The sequence below is a fragment of the Magnolia sinica genome, chromosome 10 (assembly GCF_029962835.1).
Source record: "Magnolia sinica isolate HGM2019 chromosome 10, MsV1, whole genome shotgun sequence".
NCBI classification, from domain to species: domain Eukaryota; kingdom Viridiplantae; phylum Streptophyta; class Magnoliopsida; order Magnoliales; family Magnoliaceae; genus Magnolia; species Magnolia sinica.
Genome location: NC_080582.1, coordinates 78,917,421 through 78,938,348, shown reverse-complemented (window position 1 = coordinate 78,938,348; position 20,928 = coordinate 78,917,421). Strand labels below are relative to the sequence as shown.

Genomic DNA, 20,928 nt, shown 5'->3' with positions numbered 1-20,928 from the left:
TGAATTAAGATAAGTTAATTACACATTCATGGGCCTATAAATCGATGTACTACAATCAGTGTTTTAAATATCGACGATATCGGCCGATATATCCCACGATATATCTTGTATCCCACCTGTGCGATACGAAACGCAGAAGTAGTGGGATATATCCCACATGTTTGATCCGGTGAGCATTTTTATTTCCTATCATTTTTTATTTCTGTAAATTATGTTAAATCAGTGTGAAATTGTTACAAATCAATGATTTTTTATGTTTTGTATGAAAAATCATGGATTGGGAGCTTCGATTTTGAGATTTGGAGGGGAATGACCGAGTTGTGGAAAATTGAAAAAAATCAAAAATTTCCCAATTTCTCGCAAATCGGTTGCAATCTTTACGTCCAAACATAAAATCAAACATGTATGTAACCTGATCTAGTGATTCTTCTTTTGCTTTTGAATGTATTGCTTGTATTTCCACACGTCTTCTTACATTTATAAATTATATGAGTAAACTTTGAATATACTTGCATCAATTCAGTTAGACAACGCATAGATTAGAACCCCATACAAAGAAAACCTATCATGTGCACTTGTTTTTTTGTAATGTTTTGATTTGTAAGTGTGTATTGATGTCTTTTTTAACAATCACTGAAATTTCATTGAAAAATTCGACTAATTTCCAATGTTTCCCCATGATTCCAATAACAACGATACATTACGCGATACAACCGATATATCCCATGCAATAATCGATACATATTTGTATCCCAAGGGTTTGATACCAATATTTCAAACACTGACTACAATTTAAGGAAAGTAGATTATGATATCCCACAATAGTGTCACATGGGAATTTCCACTATCGTTTCTTCTGTCACGAACACTTGGGGACACAACATTGTTAGAATTTTATAAAATGTAGAAGCTTAAACTTATTTTTTTTAAAATCAACTTAGATGTCTTAGGATCCACATGTAGAGTACAATTAAAACCTAAATCTACAAACCAATGGTAAAGATCATACCTTGATTTGAACCATTGATCTCAATGTAGACAATGCCAATGATGATCCTCCAAAGAACGAGTTTTCTTCCTGATCTATCCTAAATAATAAAGAAGCTCCGCTTCTAAGGGCGTGTGCAACGAGATCTATCCAAGTGTGGGCTCCACACGTGTGAACGTGTGTAGGAGGAGGGAGGGTAGATGGATTCTCCTTCTCTCTACTTCTCACATGGGGGGGGGGGGGAAGATTTCCAAAGCTCTCTATTGGATACTCTCCCCTCTTGGATTAGGGTTAATTACTGGTTATGGTGCTCTTGTCCCTACAGACTTTGATATACCAACCATGGCCATCCACCCTTGATCTAGTACCCATGCAAATCAATTGGTGGACCATCATATCATGACCATTGGATATCTATTAAGTGCAATTAAAACTTTTATCGATTAAAACAAAAGTTTTAAACAGTTGGAATATGAATAAAACGAATCATTTAGGTGTCATGCTCAACTAAAAAATAACTTGATGGATGGTTTGATTGAGAAGATCTAAGCTATATTAGTGTTCCTAGGCAACTAGTGGATTCCTTGTGGATCACATGGCCCTCAATCGTATCCTAATGCATGCACCCAACCACACCCACATATGAGCCACTGAATTGACTTCATGAGGAGCACAAAAGCACACTACACTAAGAACTTGAACTCCCTATATGTCCTCAGATTTAAGGATTAATCACAACTGGTACATACACAAGTTGATTTGGACCAAGCATGATGGGTCTCTCAATCCAGAAATTTGAAGCGATCCTCTAGTGTAAGTGACCTAAAGGTCTAATGACAAGATTAACCATGGATACTCATACTCCTATATAAGGTAAGGACAAAGGCACCAACTTGTCATTGAGCTTAATGGTTGGAGTTCTTCCATCCTGACTCGTCGTCGGTCCCCTCACACCGGATGGCAACATAAGAATAACCACAGTTCCTAAAACCTGCTAGGTGGTCATGGACTAACAAGGTACTAAGATCTATGGAACACAACTCTGTCTTGCCCAGTGGCCATTGTGTCCCAACTCAAGTTCCTAAGGACTACCTAAGAAACTCTTTGTTATAACCCATGCTTATATAAACAGGTAAGGTAAACCTACATATTAATTATGGCATTAATTAGGGGTGTCAACGGGCCGGATTATGCTTGGGCCAAACTCTGTCCAAGCCTGGCCTGTAATTTTCAGCCGAAGCCCAAACTCGACCAGGCCCTATGACGGGCCTAAATAGTCCAGCTTGAGCCTGGCCTAGAGTGGTTATACGGGGTCCAGCTCGAGCCCGAAATTAAACCCACTCCAAAAAAGAGCGTTTTTTGTGGTAGGGAGTTGGTTTATGATGAAACCTCCTTAATATTTTTTTTTTTTAAAATGTTTAAAGAACCAATCTTCCACCCAATCCCCTAAAAGCTAGATCCAAAAACCCCCAAAATAGATGAAATTTTCAAAAAGAAAAAAGGAAAAAAAAAATAATCAGAAAAATGACTTACAGGCAATCGTCATTAGTGGCATGCCGAGTCCTTGAAGGAGATACATGATGCCTTGGGCCCCATTATATAGTCGATCTCATTCTTGTTGTAGAGCTTTAGCCGTTGGGGACCTTGATTGTCTTCGCCGGGTCACCGTCCAAGATGGTGATCAGGTGGTAGGGCTGAAAGAAGGGCCCCCACATCTCCAAGAAATCATAGTTTCTGGGATGACGATGTGCAGCTCATCTTTTAGGAGTGGTGTTGAAGGAACAACTACATTGATTTCCTTCCAGAGAGAGAGAGGAAAGGACATGACACGGGCTATTTGGGTGTTGCGGCAGCTTGCCAGGGTTGGGATTTTCCAATGGGGAGGATAATGAATAAGAAAGAACCTGATAACGATACTTGTAGGAGAGGCTTAGTTTTAAGATTTAACTTTTTAAATTTTGAAGTGGGAGGGAAAAAATTAGTTTTAGATTTTGAAATTTTAAAAGCCAATGGGCTAGGCCGAGCTGGCGGGATTTTGGACGAGTAAGTCCAAGCATGGCCCGCTTGACAAACGGGCTAAAATTTTAAGCCCAAACCCGGCCTGAGGGCCTGATACTCCAGCCCAAGCCCGACCTGAGGCGAGCCAAGCCCGAAAGCCCATTGGGCTTGCCAGGCCCATTGACAGCCCTAGCATTAATACTCACAAGACCCATAGTCATCAAGATCATCATTGTCTTTTCAGGGCACACCACTAACAAAAATGACACTTTAAGTGAGGTGTCCAAACATAATCCATAAAGCTCACTCGTTCTTCCACTTCTTATTATTGTTCTTCTTTTTGACAAATGATGCCAAGTAGTTGGAAAAAGGCTATGATGATGATGTAAATTCTTTTTGTCAAGCCGAAACTCTCCCTCTCCTTGGCGTTAAGCTTGCCTTCATTATCTTGGTGTCAAAGAAACTATTCATTAGTACTCCCCCCTCACATTCAAGGTTTTAATTCATCCTTCATTATGTGTACCATGACCAATGTAACAAAAGATCAAAAGTCTTGTTCTTTTGTTGCTCCTTTGCTGGGTTGCTAAATTTCTTAGCAGAGTAAGTATCTCATTGTCATACGAGCTACTATTTGTTGAGATGATTATTTCTTGATTCACGATATTTGTTAAATTGTAACTATGTGAATGTTCTTTTAAATGTCATTTTATCTTTTACGTTTTAATTAATTATTTAATAATTTATTTATTGTGTATGGAGCTTATCATGCTAGAAACTTTGGGACACTTCGACTCTTGACACCCATGCCACGTGTCCAGGCAACACCGCCTCATAGTATGTTGTAGCTGATTCAATTGAAAACATGAATATATTTAAAGTTATCTTGTAACCATAGTTGCACAAGGTTGCAGTTGTATTAGGAGAGGGAAAGCACCTATCTTAGGAAGTCAAAGGTTTGAGGCACCCAGGAAACATTCGTCTGGTACATAAATAAACTCATGACACCATTTCAAGGCTTTCTCCTTGTGATAGAAGTTGTAGTTTTACATGTATTTGGTCAATAACTGTTAGAGCTCTTTCGTTTGCCATATCAAACCAAGTTGCAATTATTAGTCTAAGAAAGTGGAAATTACCAAATTGTAATCACCTTCCTTAACATTCAAAATTTGAGGGACTGGGCTCCAAGATGCAATAACGGTACTTTCGAGTTGGACCTGGAAGGGACAGATCTGGAATTTTTTATCACTCGTATCGATTTAACTGAATGTTCGTAATTCAATTTGCTCACACATCCATACGCAGATTCAATATAGATAATAAGTAGAGTGTCTAACTTTACCCAACTGTTTTTATTTTTATTTTGAAAAAAAAATAAAATTTCAGGCTCCAATTCTATTGATTATATTTTCATTATTGTGATCTTGATATGTGGCACTTCTTTTGGTTTCAGGTAATAAATCACACTTTGTGGTTGTTCTCTCTATGGAAGTCAGTGCTGGGACTCTAAAAACCACTCTACCCATTGATCTTATCAATGCAACAGAGCTGAAACTAGAGAATAGCAATCAGTGGCTGCCCCTTCCAAATTTTGTTAAAATGTCAAACCATTTTGTGATCAAAGGAAAAGGAGTTAGACTCCGAGGGTCAATCAAGGACTGCAATGATGCAATGCGCCAGCTGTTATATAGAGTAAGTATACTGTTACCATAAAGAAAAGGTATCATCAGGCAAGATGCAACTTGCTGGATCAGAACAACTCATCCTCAGTTACTGTGGCATAAGTATATGCCTGTCTCGATCATCCAAATCATGCTGGATGTGGAGAGTGGCCTGAAAAACTCGAGATGAGCCTTACCCTCAGATTGGTGGCTGTTAAACAAATGGTTTCAATGAAAATGGTCAGAGATCCAAATTATATGGGCAAATTTCAGTGGTCTTGATTGTCCAATAGGGTATGACTTTCAGGCTATGATCCATCCCCAGTGGCCCACAATTTGGATGGATGAAAATTGATGCTCATGTTTCCTTAGGAAGTTCCGCTTTCCTGATAGCACTGGGGCCATGCCCCCAGCTTGGTATGCACATGTAGCTGGACTCCTGTACACTTATATCCAATACACACTTCTCTAGCATCAGTTTGGTTTTTCAATTAAGGCCCATTTGTGCTTGTCTGTTGTACATGAAAATGCAGGAAGTCAGATACTGAAATTTCCTTTTGTTTAAATTGCTTTTCAGTAAAAATCCACAAAAATAAAAAAAGAAATCATTTGGTGTGCTGTGAATTAGTTCCCCTTATTGTGAGATTCCAGTTAGAAAGAAGATGGGGAACAATGGTCTGTTATTTAAACCATTCAGTGAATGGATCTCACTGTGGATTAGTTACTGTAAAGAGTCTCACTGATCGAACAATCTTTTCCATCATATTGGTGACTACAAACAGATGGTAGTAGAGAGTTTTAGAAACGGTGAACATTGAGGGAAAAAGCCCATCAATTGCATGGTTAGGGTCATCAATCCATGAGATTTGCAGACGTTAGTCCATCCACCATGGAGCATCCTACCAACAATCTGGATCATGGCCACTGTACTACAGCTTTAGTACAGCATAGCAGATAATTAATTGGTGTGCTGTAACCAGTTTAGGTTTCTCCTCCATTGCAAGCATCTTGGAATTTAAATCAAATGTGAAATAAGGGATAATATACTTTTTACCACTTGTAAGAACCAGACTGTAACCAGCTTTAGAAAGATGAACACCCAGTTTTAGGAAGTGTTGGAAGTACCCCAAATTGATTTTTGGTTGAATCTACTTAGCGGGGAGATCTGTTTTGAACTTTTGTGCATTCTCAGTTGTAAGTACTTGAAATGAAAAAAAAAAAGCATTATTCTGGTGGAAAGACATTCTAGCTGCCGATTTCCTGACATACTTTCAAACATGCATTTACTGAAAGAGATTACCATGTCAGATTTCACTACTGAATAGTTAGAGAGGCTCACTTCTAAACTAAAATAGAAAAGGAGTTTATTTTGCAGGGTGAAGAACACGGCGCTGTTCTATCTGTGAGTGTCAATGATATGGGAAATTACGGATGCTATCCAGATTGTACACAAAAGACATCATCGCCCCTTTTTGCTGAAGCTACTGTAAATCTGATCAAAAGGAGGCCAATGAATTCGCTGCTAGCTCATAGTAAGTATATTGATTACTATGCGTTGAACCTAATATGTGTTTACCGACTGTACCAACAATGTGTGGACATGGACTACACATGCATGTGCCAACTGTTATTAGTGTATGAAATAGATCTGCAAAATAGGTGGACCCCACTATGAAGATAACCTGGGACAAGAACGTGGCTGCTCCAGTCATCATGGGGGCGACCTGTATGAAAACAATGGATGGTTCAAATCAGACTTGTTTACTGTCAACTGCACTCGGGGTTGCCTGATGAGGTACCTGCCTTATTTTTTCACTGGGTGGCCTTCATGGTGGGGCCTACCTTTTGCATGGGTGCATGACATGTTGTCACATTTGCACCCATTTCATTTGGGAAGTTCACATCAAATGCATTGTAGTTGAACACTCCTCTATGGTATAAGCTCAACATTCATGTTATCTTCTACAGCAATTATTGTTCTCTTTTAGCCTTCGGGATCTGCATAAGATAGTTTCTGTAGTCGGTACTTGATGCAGGGCATGAAATTCAAATATGATGTACGAGATCTCAGGCTTAAGATCACGTTAGTTCAAAAACAATTACACAAATTCCATATCCCACATGAAAGTCCAAACCATTCAATTAAGGGGAATCTATACGGGTCCAGGCCTACACAGGTTAGGGCTAGCTCTGTTAAAATTATAAACCAAACGATGCTCAAAGATAAGCAGTAATCATCCACACATGCACAACAATCAGTCCCTAATCCAAGGGATTCACCAATTTCAATTCAAGGAACCCTAGGGTGAGAAAAGGGGCAAACAAATTAAGGATAATGCAATCTAGGGTTAAGGTTTATGAAAAACTGGTATGAGAGCGTAAAATAAGAAGAAAACCTGAACCGGAAGACAGTTCCCACGCGCGGACAACAACAATGGCCCAGCGCATGTGCGTGTGATCATGACCGCACATGTGTGGGGCCCACTATTTAGAAAAAGGCCACCTTAGCCCTGGTTGGCCAGGGATGGACTCTAAAACTCCCAAATCTCAGCTCGATCCGATGCACGGTTTGTGCGTGGTGCTCCGCCGAAGTTTCAGCCCTCCTGCAAGGCCAGATTCTAGAAATCTGCTGTAGAGAGAAAAACGGCTGCAACTATTGATGGATTTACAGATGGAATGCTTGTAGGAGAAGAGAAATATGGATGTAAGAAGGTGGGGGCGAATCGGGATAGATGTGGCTTCGCACCTCTGTAGTTAGCCCTTCGAAGAAGGGAGGGCTTCGCACCTAATTAGGTTTTCATAACTCGGAAAGGAACAAGAAAACGCAGCAATTTTTATTAATATTCAATGAATGAAAAAAGCTACAAGGGGTGCCTATTTATAAGAAAACCCTATACCCCAAAACTCGCGCCATGTGCACAACCTATTACTTGGCGATGAAGTATACCAAAATAAAAACCAATCAAAGAAATCTAAAGCGTCCATGATATTCTAAATAACATTAATAAGCAAAACCTAAAATATGAAATCAATCCGACTAATGGGCCCCGATCATGAGATCCCATGATGGGCTTTACTTAATTATCGGGCACACTCCAATGAACCAAAACTTTGTCTTCTAACTAGGAGGCCCTCCCTGGATGTCGTCATCGATCTAGATCGACGGTGGGGCCCTCCTCTCGCATACGTGTGTAGGGGGGCGGCGTGCGTGTGCATGCACATGTGATGTCCCCATCAGTACTTGTATACAATGTTTTCCATATCGGTATCAACAGATGTATCACACCCTTGGGATATGGAAACAAAGGTTATCGCATGGGAAATATCGGATGCATTGCGTAATGTATCATTTTTTTTTTTTTGGAAAACATGGGGAAACATTGGGAAATTGGTCAAATTTTTCAATAAAACTTCAGGGGATGTTAAAAAAAGACATCAATACACACTTAGAAATCAAAAGATTACAAAAAGCAATTGCACATAATAGTTTTCCTTAATATAAGGTCTTACTCAATGCTTTGTCTAACAGAAGTGTGCAACAAGGTATTTCGTAACGGTAACGGTGGCCGTAACGGCCACCACTGTTACCTTTACGATATGGGGCATAATGGTTGTTACGGCCCCGTAACGGCCGTTACGGTCTCTCTTTTTTGTTTTTTTATTTATTAAAAAAACTCCCGAAAAACTTGTATCTGCCCTGTAATATTGATTAAAAAGTATGAAAAACCTATATATCCCGTAATAGACAATTATGGGGCTATTATGGCCTTTATAGGGGATGTAACGTGCTGTTAACGACAATTATGGGTCTTTTTTTTCCATAATAGCCGTTACGACCCCGTAACGTGTAATGGTTGCCACCGTTACCTTTACGTAATGGCCTTTACGGCCTCGTAATGCCCTTTACAGCACACCATGGTGTGCAACTTTATTCAAAGTAATTCATATCATTTACAAATCTAAGAGGACATGTATGAAAATACAAGTAATACATTCAAAAGTAAAAGAAAAGGTAGAAAACTAGAAATATACCTATGATGTGTGTTGTTGTGCCTCAGACTCACATAGAGTTGTACGATGGCTTAGAATCATCATCTCCATCTTGACGGGCCTGGCCATAATACACTCCTTCACAAACCGATAATACTGTGTCTAGGTCATAGTAGAATGATACCAATGAAGATACTCTCTGACATAACACTAATACCTATTCTCTCTAAGTTGGATCAGTATGCTTATCCGTGAGTACTATGTAATTGTCACCATCTACAACTAATTTGAATCTACAGTATGTGGGGTGGGCACATATGAAACTCCTGAATGCATCTTCCCATAGCCATATCGTGGATATCCTTGCTTGTTATGGAAGCATACTCCTGCTTATTGTTGAAAAATTGTGTCATAACTGATGGAGTCACTTGTCACATATCCACGAGGTCCATAGTCATCATATGATCCATATTCATACCATGTTTATGGCACAAAACTAAAGCTACCTTGCCCACCACTGACGTCCATGGACTCCATGCTTTGTGCTAAGGAGTCCTCTCTGCACCACTTAGCTACTGCTTCTTCTTACAAGGGACGAGGACGAGAACCATGGTCTTTGTCCTGGGTGGCATGCTCAAAATCCCTCTCCCTAATGAAAGGACTAAGAGGCCTCTAAATCTTAACTCTCAGACTGGGTCTGACTCTGACTCTGAGGTTGAGTCTCACTCTCGTCACAAACGTTAGCGCCACCACCACTCCCGTCATCATTGCAATCATCATCATCATCTCCAGGTCTCACCAAACCTTCATGAATCTGTAGATCAGACTCCAACATGTATAATTTTATTTTATTTTATTTTTTTAATTTCATAGTCTAATTGCAATTTAAATGGGTGAAATTGCAAAAATTTTGAAAATTTCCCAATTTCCCCCATTTTCTCCAAACCCCAAATCGGAGCTTCAAATCCATGATTTTCCATGTTCAAGATTTTCATTTTATTTCTACTTATTCCAAGTGATTTACGCAAAAATGAATCAAACTTGGAAAAAAAACTTACCATTACAAAATCGGGCCCAAACCCCGTCCGATCTTGATTTCACCCAAATAAATTTATTTTTCCACCAAAGAATTGAAAGGGTTTGGTCGAATTTATGTTAGTAAGATATTAGAAGTGGAAGAAATGATAAAATAAAATAAAATTTGAGGAATTTCTGATACTAAAGTTGGGTTTATATTGGACTTGTGATCCAGATAATATCAATATTGCAAACTTAGCTTGTGTAGCATCTTTATAACATGCGAAACTTATAACATGTTTTGTAGTTTTACATGCCAAATGGTATCATCTATGGCATTGATATTCTATGTATTATTAGAGCTAATTGACATCGGTTCTTTGATGTCTTGCAGCACTTGGATCAGCAATAATCACAGAGTTTGTTACAATGCTTTTCTTGGGAACGTTACTACTATTCTTTATCTGTAAATGTGCAATTGCTTTGGCCAATGAAAGGAGAAGGCTTGAGTTCGGAGACAGCAAACATTCCAAATTAGATGATTTTAACAAACCAACGGTAAGGATGCTATTCTATTTTCACCTATTTTTCATGGTAACTGAGTTTCCTTTCTAATGTTGGCAAGCATGGGATCTTTTTAATTTTATTTTAGTTTGTAAAAAGAGAAAAAAAAAAAAAGAGGAGATAATTCTGGTCATGTTAGCTAGTCATCTGATACTTTCTTTCTTTATTAACTAGAAGATGTGATGCGTGCAATGCAGAGAGAGAGAGAGAGAGAGAGAGAGAGATCAGATTAAAATGGTGGTGTCTCATCATCTTTACACATATCATTCATGTACATCTACCCAGACCATCCAAATCATGAGAAATACTGTATATGGATCAAGAAATCACAACAGGTGGCCATCAAATGATCAAGAAATCTTAACCATTCAATTGGTGGCTACTAAATGGATCGTATGAAGTAAAATAGTAAGAGGTCCAAATTCCAAGGTTACTGTCACCCTGTCATTGTGAGTTTTTGGTCATGCTAAATCCACAGTTGGTTAAGAGATATTTGATCGTTTGGATGGATTGCTTGAATATATGTCATGTGTATGGTTGAAGAGTCACCACCATTTAAAAATAGTCTAGCCTTTACAAATAGGTCTCCCAACAGAAGGCTTCACCTCCAGATTACCCAAGTTCCCCTTCTTTGGGTTTAAAAGCCTTCCTGCATCCTTTAATTATGAATAGTTTTAGCAATTCAAAAAAAAAATCTAGTTGCGTACAAATTTTTTCCTCTGATTCTCTTGTTATATAATGTATATAGTAGAGTTGTGTTTGGATGCCTATAAAAGCTACTTAAGCATTAGTCTCATGAATTTGAAGTAACATCATTGTAGTTTCCTTAGCATTCATATAGGGCGTCTGGGCTTCAAATTGCAATTATTTTTCTTTCAAATGGTGCATGAAGGTATCCCTACAGCAATTTGAGTGCTACTTCCTTGTTATGAAGGCTTGGGATATATCACTAAATTTAGTCATTTCTCCTTATGGCCTGTTTGGTTTTCCAATTTCCTATAAAATGCAAAGTAAACGAGCCATCAATATCATTTCCAGGTGTTTGTTTAAACAGGAATTATGGCTCGTAAATCGAGATCAAATAAACTTGTGAAGGAAGTAGGTAAAGTAAATTGCTATCATTACATTTTCACACCATAAAACTATCATTTTTACTGTGATTTCTGGGTGAAACAAACAATGTAGCAAAATCATCATTGCAGTCAAATGTAAGTGATGTCACCACACAATTACAAGAGTAAACAATCATTACCCATTTACACCCATTCACCGTTGTAAACCAAACAAGCCCTTAGTTAAACTGAAATTATCAATTCAATTCACTAAACCGAACGATCTGCTTGCCACGGTTTTCTCTTTCTTCTAAGACATTTAGAACTTGCATTTTCGTAAAGTGGGCCATGCATAGTGTTTTGATATTGATGTTAACACTAACAAATACCAATAGCAGTAATGTAACTAAAACTGAAGCCTGATTTTCTAATTGGATGATCTTTCTTATGAACAATGCAGTTTAGTGCATCTGCATCTGAGAATATGACGTACTTCACTGGATGTTCCACTTCCTTCTTGCTCAGGAGGCAATGTTCCAACTTCCGCCAACGGTAAGCAATTTTGGACTTGAAAATGTAAGGCCGTTTTGTCGACACCCAAAAATGTGTTAATCTCATTTTAGTTAACTGTAACTAAAATCTATGTATTAGAGTATGTTGGGCCAATCATATCTCTTGATCGAACATTTCCTGTCCTCTTTGAAATTTGAAGTTAATAACTTTGAAGCTCTCGACCTTCTCTTAGGCGCCGTTCGGTAGACAACTTGATCTCTAATACCACAGTTACTTTTAAATAAAATGAGAAGAACTCATTTTTCGGCATCTACCAAACAGTGCCTAAGGGAAGCTCGCAAGCTTCAAATGTATTAACTACAATATTTGAAATGAGGACGGATAAAATGTTCGATCAACCAATTTGCTTGGCCCAACATACTCTATGCTTGGTACAACCTATGATGATCCAAACCACAGTGTACCCATCTTGGATGGGAAGATACCCGAAAGTTCTCCCTCATCAGATGAACCAAGTCAACCAATTAGGCCCTGTTAAACATGGATCATCCTTTGAAATCATTTTTCAACCACCCTAGGATCATCTGATAGTGGGGATATTGGGAAGGCCAGATCCCATGATGAGTCCCAACTTGTGAATGGGTTAGATTCTGAAATATGGGGCTCCCTTCCATACCATTGCTGTGTCAAACCAAAATTACTTTCATTTCAGTGGCGAATCATATAAAACCTTGACAAACTGTAGATCAGTATTTCATATCATATCCACCACTACATTTCATGCAAATTAAAATTTTGGAGAATCTTATTCGAGTAGAACTAATGAAATATTAAATTGGCTTTTTCCCCTGCTATCTCAGCTATGACACCCAAATGGGGGCTAGCCCTTCACTACTAGCAGAGTCAGGCTAGTTCGTTTTCTTCATTTAGGCTGCGTTTGGATGTAGAAGTGAATTGAATTGCAAATTTTCAGTTTAATATAGAAGAAATGTCAAAAAGCTTCAAGTTGGATTTGAAAGGAACATGATGGCAATGGAGCTGAGACCTCCCAATACTATATGATCTGGTTATTTCCACTTTATTAGATAAGTGATTGCAATTCAATTCAACGATGCATCCAAATGCGCTGCTAATCTTTACTGAGAGGACTAATTGCAATCCAATCCAATTGAGATCCAAACATATTCACAGTTTAGCTTGAAATGAGGATTTATTTAACTTTCTGCAACTTGCAGGTCGAACAGACTACCAAGCCACGAAGAATCTATCAATGACAGATATTGTTCTACACGAATTTTGAGCGATGATCATTGTCAGCTGAGCCCTCCCACCGGTTTTGTCCCTCTTGCTATTGAAAGAGGGGACAAAGGCAAACAGCCTGTGTCCATGTGAAAATTCAAAGGGTGATTTATGTATTGAAGTTGTTGCAAAAATGTAAGACTGAAAACCTAGACATTTATCTGAACTTGGATTATTGTATAAGGAATTAAAATAAACTAAAAGAAAAAAGAAAGAAAAAAACATACTTTCATGGATGGATCGATTTAAATCAATGATGCAAATGGTGTAAGCCAGTAGGGGCTGGGTCCCACAAACGGGATTTACCGGACCCAACAAGGTCCAATTATCAGACCCTTTTAGAATCGGGTCAGGTTCAGGTCAACCATTTTGGCCCGTTTAAAGCAGGTCTAGTTGGGTTTGGGTCAGGTCCACCATCTTGGACCCGGTTAAGATCAGGAATGGCCATTCAGATAATTTTAAAAGTAAAAGTAAATATATTACATATTTAATAATTCTAGCAGTGGAAGCTAAGCCAGCATGTGAGAGAGCCTGCATCCACACTTATGTGTGAAAATGGCACACATATGCATGATCTAATCCATCCATCGGGCCGACCCGACCATGAAAATTCATTTATTTGATGACCCCTGACACAACCCAAACCCAAGGTCCAAAGACTAGATCAGATCCAAGTCTGGGTCATCAAAAGACAGACCAGGTCCTCACAAGACATGGACCTGAGCAGTCCGGGTAGGTACTGTTGGACCCGACCCAAACCAGACCGTTGACAGCCTTCTTAGGGAGGGCCTAAGGTATTCCAGAACTCAAGTGGGCCACACGACAGGAAACAGTGGGGATGGAAACACCCATCGTGATGTTTATATGCCATCCAAACCGTTCATTTATTCCGACTAGATGAACTGAACACGCAAATATCAGCCTAATTTAAAACTGATGTGGCCCCACGAGGGTTTCAATGTTAAGCCTTCAATCCCCACTGTTTCCTATACTGTGCCCCACTTGAGTTTTGTATCTGCCTCATTTTTGGACTCATGTCCTGATATGAGCCGGAGAGACTGATGGCTGAGTAGATTTCTCACGGGCAGTGGTGGGCCCCACATAGCCTCAGGCACCCACCACTGCCCGTGACAAATCCACTCAGTCCATCCACCCTCACCACTTGCGCAGGCTGCTTGGCAGTCGTAGACCTGCACCCCAGATTGTTACCTTTCCATAACCACTGTAAAGGGCCCAAGGATTGGACCATCCATTTTTTGGGGCCCACTGCAAGTGGAATATGGGCCTAAACCCACCTCGTTTGAACGGTTAGGACCATGCTATAAGGGCTCACAATTGAACGGTTAAAACAAAGAGGTATTAAGGTATTATACAATTCCACTTGAAGGTGGTACTTGGGACCCATGGTCCAGACGTCCAAACAGTATCCACTCCTGATAAATTTGGATCAACCCTAGATATTAGAAATTTAGATATAATATTATTGTCACTTCGCAGAAGCACATTCAACGAATATAGAAAAATCAAAATTAAAAACAATCAAAATTAGAAACAATCACAAACATACGATTTTACATGGAAAATCCTTTTGAAAAAAACCACGGCATAAAGCGACAAAGTTCTCCACTATAATCAAAACATTAGAGTTACACCATTCATCTTCTCTTATTATAGAAGTAACCCGAACTCTCCTTGCAATGCACATCCCTAGGAAAAATCCTATCCTCTTGAGAAAAATTCCTTTACAAGCCATTACAAGTGTTCAAAACTCTCTCACCCCGTAAAACCATTGCCCTATGAGAGAAAACACTCTCCTCTTAAAGGCCTGATCGAAATTAAGACTTATATGCCAAACTTTTGCAAAACCGTGTAACAGACTAACAGAGTAGGCGTCCGTCGATCCGATTGAATGCACCATCAGATGGACCAATATCACTTTCTGTCAGACCGACTCTAACCGACAGAGTCCTGCTTTGTTCATGAGAAAACATGCACTCTGTATGTCAGACTGACACCCAATTTTGTTCGACCGACAGAGCCCTGCTTCAACTCCTAAACTAAACATAATCCAAAGCATCCACACAAGACTCCCTTGATTGGAAGAATTCTCACCCTTTAATACGTGATCAGTAAGTCAATGGCTCGCATTCAAGCGAGGAAAGGGCCGTGCATAGTGGTACTTGTGGGTAAGGGGGGCAAAGCGTTGGTTAGCCCGCCCAACCTAACTTTGGGTAAGGCTTGGACCTACTTGGCCCCTAGGCTAGACTTGGGCCCACATGCATGACCCGATTAATTTTGGGTTAGGCTTGGGTTCAAGTCATTTATGCCCGGCCTGGCCTGGCTCACCCGACTACAAATGTACATGTGTTATGTCCTATAAAGATGCCATTCCAATCCTTGGTTAGGCAACTCATCCCTCATGAATGTAGACTTGGTTTTATTCTCTAAAATGTTTTTATTTTTTATATATTTTGATCACTTGATCAGTAGATTATTAGGAATCTTATATTGGGAGGATTTTCTCAATTTTTGGGGTTGGAATCTTATATTGGGAGGATTTTCTCAATTTTTGGGGTTGGGTTAAATTGGGTAGGGTGGGTCCGAGCCCAACCAATTTTTATTGAGCTCGGGCTTGGGTCCACTGGGCTAGGCCCATTCTAGGACCTTAGGTCATAAGTGCCCAGCTCAAACCCAGTCTGTAGCCACTGAGAGTGAAACTTTGGTGGCCCGGATCAACTCAAGCCCAATCCAACTCAACAACTTCTCTTGACTAGGACTATAATGCGCACGCATGGAGCTAAGTCAACCTAGGCCCAACTCAACTTCAATGATGAGTCGACCCAAAGCCTAATCCAGCCCAAGTTATTGAACCGGAGCCCAACCTGTTAACTACTTAACCCGGGTGCAACTTTGATTGGGTCACATTAATTTGGGTTCGATAAGGATCACCTAACGGTTGTACCTATTGCCCGGGATGGCAATAGGCCTGAGTGGCCTATACGTCTAAGCCTTATAAGGCAAATGCTTGAGACATATTGCAATGCTAAAATTAACATCTACGAAAATCTTAAACATAGGCAAACATGGATAAAGGGGAGAGATTTATTTGGCTATCATTGGAAAGTTGAAAGTGGATACAATGGTCCAACGGTCATTGACTATGGGAGAGTTGTGGCCATGGATCTGAATACCTTGTTTCATGATCACCTAATAAGTTGAAGGACTTACTGTGATGAATTAAGATAGAAGGTCTTCATCGTCAAATTCTATGATGAATTGGTGCCTTCTCATACCACACATAGGAGTGTGAGTGTGTCATATAAATATGCTTATGTTATTGGACAAAGTCTCTTTGATCATAAGCCCCATTATGCTTGGATTAGTATTAACTTGTGGATATATTATAGATTTAATTAATTCTTAGACCTAAGTACTTGTGAGGAATTCAAGGCCTTGATTATATTTCCTTTGGCTCATTTTACAAGATCATTTTATAGCTAACAAGTGGGTGCAGGTGGGCATATAAATCAAGGTCTAGTCGAGGCTCATGATTCAATAGGAGATCCATTATTTCATGGACCATCTTATTATGACTTAAGTTTTTTAGATCAAACATTCATCAAGTGATTTTTTTGTTTGACCCATCATTTAAAAGATTGTAAAAAGTTTTACAAAAGTTTTCACTTATTTAAACTTTTGTTTTAATTATTAGAAAAGTTTTGATTGCACTTAATAATATTGTAAATGTTTATGTCTCGTGGTCCACCACTTTATTTGCATGCATATCGGATGAATTGTGGATAGCTATGATAATAGAGAGATTTGACAAAATATTGGATACATGAGTTGTTGAGAGACCTCGGAAGCAAATCTCGAATTCAAATCAAATATGCAAAATGTTGGGGGCCTTGCACAAAACTTTAGAATCTAGCCTCCCAAATCAAATCAAAATTATGGGATAATAAAACAATGAAATAAATCAAAGCATAAACCACACCACATAAGAGATTTTTACATGGAAAACTCTCAAAGAGGTAAAAATCACGAGACCTAATCCAGATCAACAATCCACTATAAAGTAGAACGTTACAACCTTCTTCACTCACACATGAATGGATAAATAATAACAGAATAAAAGAAAAAGGGAGAGATCTAACCGATTACGAGGACGTAGAAGCGCTGAGATATCAAGTACACAGTAGATCACCTATACGAGCAGAATCTCCCTTCCACAAGCTTCCTCTATCTCTTTCTCTCTCTCTCACACCTTTGATAGCCCTAAACCCTTTAGCAAACTCTTGTAAAGCTTTAGGAAACCCTCTTGTATTGCCTAGAAAAGCCCTAGGCACCCCTATTTATAGTTTAGAAAACTCCCTTTCGCACCTCTTGCAAAAGGGCCTCAAAATTCCGCAATCCGCACAAAATTGCGAAACAAATTTGCTTAACCTCGACTAGTCGAGTAGGGTCCTTGACCGTTCGAGCAGCCCACTCGGCCGGTCGAGTACCTCCCTCGACTGGTTGAGCACCTTGGAGAAAATAATCAGATGGTCACTAGACTTTGAGTCGAGCCCCACTCGATCGGTCGAGCGCCACCCACGACCGGTTGAGTCCTAGGAGGAAATCTTATCAAAACTCCCCATTTCCGACCTAGGAGGGATTCACCTTCTTCAAGCCAGCCAGGTTTCTACAAACCTTAAACTTGTCCTTGAGCAAAGCCTTGGTCATCATGTCTAACCCATTATCGTCCGTGTGGACCTTCTTAAGCTGTAACACCTTCTGTTCCAAAGTATCCCTGATCTAGTGATACCAAATATCTATGTGCTTTGACTTGAAATGCTGACTTGGATTCTTGCTCAAGTGTATAACACTTTGACTATCACAATAGATCACGTGCTCCTCTTGCCTTTGTGACTGCAATGTACTCGGCCTCTTTCGTTGATAATGTTACGACCTTCTATAGTTTGCTCTGTCAAGAAACCGCTCCCCCTGCAAATGTGAACATGAACCCTAATGTAGACTTCTTAGAGTCTATGTCACCCACCATATCTGCATCTGTGTAGCCCTCTAACACAGGTTTTCCGTCACCATAGCATAAGCTCAACCTGGATGAGCCTCTTAGATACCGCAGTATCCATTTTACCGCTGTCCAATACTCTTTGCCAGGATTGGCAAGATACCGGCTGACAACACCAACCGTATATGCTATGTCTGGCCGTGTATACACCATAGCATACATCAAACTTCCTATAGCTGACACATAGGGTATCTTCTGCATCTCATTCACCTCTACGTTCGTCTTGGGATACTGTCTGTCGCTCAATCTGAAGTGACCATTCAGTGGAGTACTGACCGATTTCGCTGCATTCATATTGAATCACTTTAGGACTTTCTCAATATACCACTTTTGTGACAACCAAAGCTTCCTGCTACTTTTGTCATGGGTTATCTCCATTCCTAAGATCTGTTTAGCGGGGCCTAAGTCTTTCATCACAAACGACTTGCCCAACTCCTGTTTTAGCCTGTCGATCTTCTTGATGTCTTTTCCCATGATGAGCATGTCATCAACGTATAACAGTAGAACTAAGAAATCACCATCTGAGAACTTGCGCATGAACACACAGTGGTCTAACTCCGTTCTGTCATACCCATGCTTCTACATAAACGAGTCAAACTTCTTGTACCATTGCTATGGAGCTTGTTTCAGCCCATATAAGCTCTTCCTCAGCCTACATACTATATGCTCTTTGCCCTTAACTTCGAACCCCTCTGGTTGATGCATGTAGATCTCTTATTCCAGGTCACCATAGAGAAAGACAGTTTTAACATCTAACTGCTCTATCTCTAGATCCATACTAGCTGCTAACCCAAGCAACACCCGTATGGATGTTATCTTCACCACTGGTGAGAATATCTCCTTAAAGTTTATACATTTCCTCTGACCAAACCCTTTCACCACAAGTCTGGTCTTGAACCTCGTTTGTGAATTCTTCTGCTCAACCTTTTTTCTGAACACCCACTTGTTGAGCTTTCTTGCCCTCATACAATTTCACCATATTATAGGTGTGGTTCTTATGCAATGATTCCATCTCCTCTTGCATAGCTTTCAACCACTCCCCCTTATGTTCGTCGGCTAGGATCTCAGAATAATCTTCTGGCTCTCCCCCATTAGTCAGCATAATGTACTTATGCAGCGAGTACCTCTTGGATGGTTGTATGTCCCTAGTTGACCTCCTCACCTGTGGCTCAACAGGTGGATCAAGTGGGGGCTGCTCCCCTAGTCCATCTTCTGAAAGAACTTCCTCGTCCTCTGCACCTTGTTGTACTTCCCCGTCATCAGACACCACGGGAGGAATAATCGGATCTATGTCCTATAGCTCACCTGAATTAGGTTGGTTCTTCTCTGGCTTACCAATGTCTTCTATAAACAGATCTTCAAAGAAAACCACATCTCTGCTCCTGACGAGCTTCTTCTCGGTTGGATCCCACAATCTATAACCAAACTTTTCATCACCATACCCCAAGAACACACACAGTCTGATCTTCATATCAAGCTTGAACCTCTCGTTCTTTGGTACGTGAACGGATACCTTGCATCCAAACACCCTGAGATGATTGTATGATGGATCTTGTCCAATCCACATCTTCTCAGGTACTTCTCCATTCAACGAGGCTGATGGAGACCTATTTATCAGATATACTGTTGTGTGCATTACTTCTCCCCATAACGTCTTGGGCAATTTCGCATAGGACAACATGCATCTGATTCTCTATACAATGGTGCGATTCATTCGCTCAGCCACACCAATATGCTGAGGGGTCTTAGGAACCGTCTGTTCATGTCGTATATCCAAGGACTTACAATCTTCATGAAAGTCACTGATGTATTCACCACCATTGTCAGTGCGGATGCACTTCAATGATCTATATGTCTCTCTCTCGACCATAGCATGGAATAATTTAAACACATTAAAAACCTCGTCCTTGGATTTCAATGCATAAACCCAAACCCTCTTAGATACATCATCTATAAAAGTAACAAAATACAATGCTCCACCCAAGATTTTTATCCTCATAGGAATACAAACATCAGAATAAACCAAATTTAATGCATGTACCTTATTAACATGAGAAGCAGATTTAACAAATAAAACTCTATGTTGTTTCCTTGATAAACAATCAATACAAGTTTTGAGAGGTGTACCTATCATGTCTAGAAGGAGCCACTTCCTCGCTAGTAGCTGAAGCCTTTTTTCACTCATGTGGCCTAGACGCCTGTGCCACATGTCAATAGATGAATCTTCCGTCGCGTTCAACCCACCCTTACACACACTAACACTTGCCTTGTAAATGATGCAACACTTGTTTCCTCTGGCTGCGATCAATGAACCCTTGATGAGCTTTTAGCACCCACCAACAAACCAGCTTTCATAGCCGTCATCATCCAACATTTCCGTCGACATTAAGTTGAGGCGAATGTTTGGGATATGCCTCACATCCCTGAGAACCAATATGCAGCCTACATCGGTCTTCACACAAATATCACCGACCCATACGATCTTCGATACGCCAGAATTTTCCATCTTCACAGTCTCATAGTCACCTGACTTGTAGCTTGTGAAGAAGTCCTTGCGTGGAGTCGCATGAAAAGAAGTTCCTAAGTCAATCACCTAGTTGGTGTCCTGACTCATAGCCGTGAGACATACATCGTGGTCTGCTAAAAAAATAACTACAACATCGTCATCTGAAGCAATCGCAGTGGAATCTGATTCATCTTCCTTCTCCTTTCCTTTTCCTTTCTTGTCGTTCTTCTTACTACGACATTCATGCTTGTAGTGGCTCTTCTTACCAC

At 39.9% G+C, this 20,928-nt stretch overlaps 1 protein-coding gene across 2 annotated transcripts in view; it reads left to right on the top strand.

Moving 5' to 3' along the window:
* Positions 1-13,329, top strand: part of LOC131217094 (protein GAMETE EXPRESSED 2) — a 36,441-nt gene extending 23,112 nt beyond the window's left edge. The window contains exons 13-17 of one of the 2 annotated variants that reach the window (XM_058211842.1): positions 4,437-4,675; positions 6,005-6,176; positions 10,046-10,209; positions 11,728-11,819; positions 13,016-13,329. In XM_058211842.1, the coding sequence (XP_058067825.1) occupies positions 4,437-4,675; positions 6,005-6,176; positions 10,046-10,209; positions 11,728-11,819; positions 13,016-13,172 (824 nt within the window). In that variant the 3' untranslated portion in view covers positions 13,173-13,329. The remainder of the gene's footprint in view (positions 1-4,436; positions 4,676-6,004; positions 6,177-10,045; positions 10,210-11,727; positions 11,820-13,015) is intronic. The other variant, XM_058211843.1, reaches the window with a different exon arrangement.
* Positions 13,330-20,928: the final 7,599 nt, after the last annotated feature.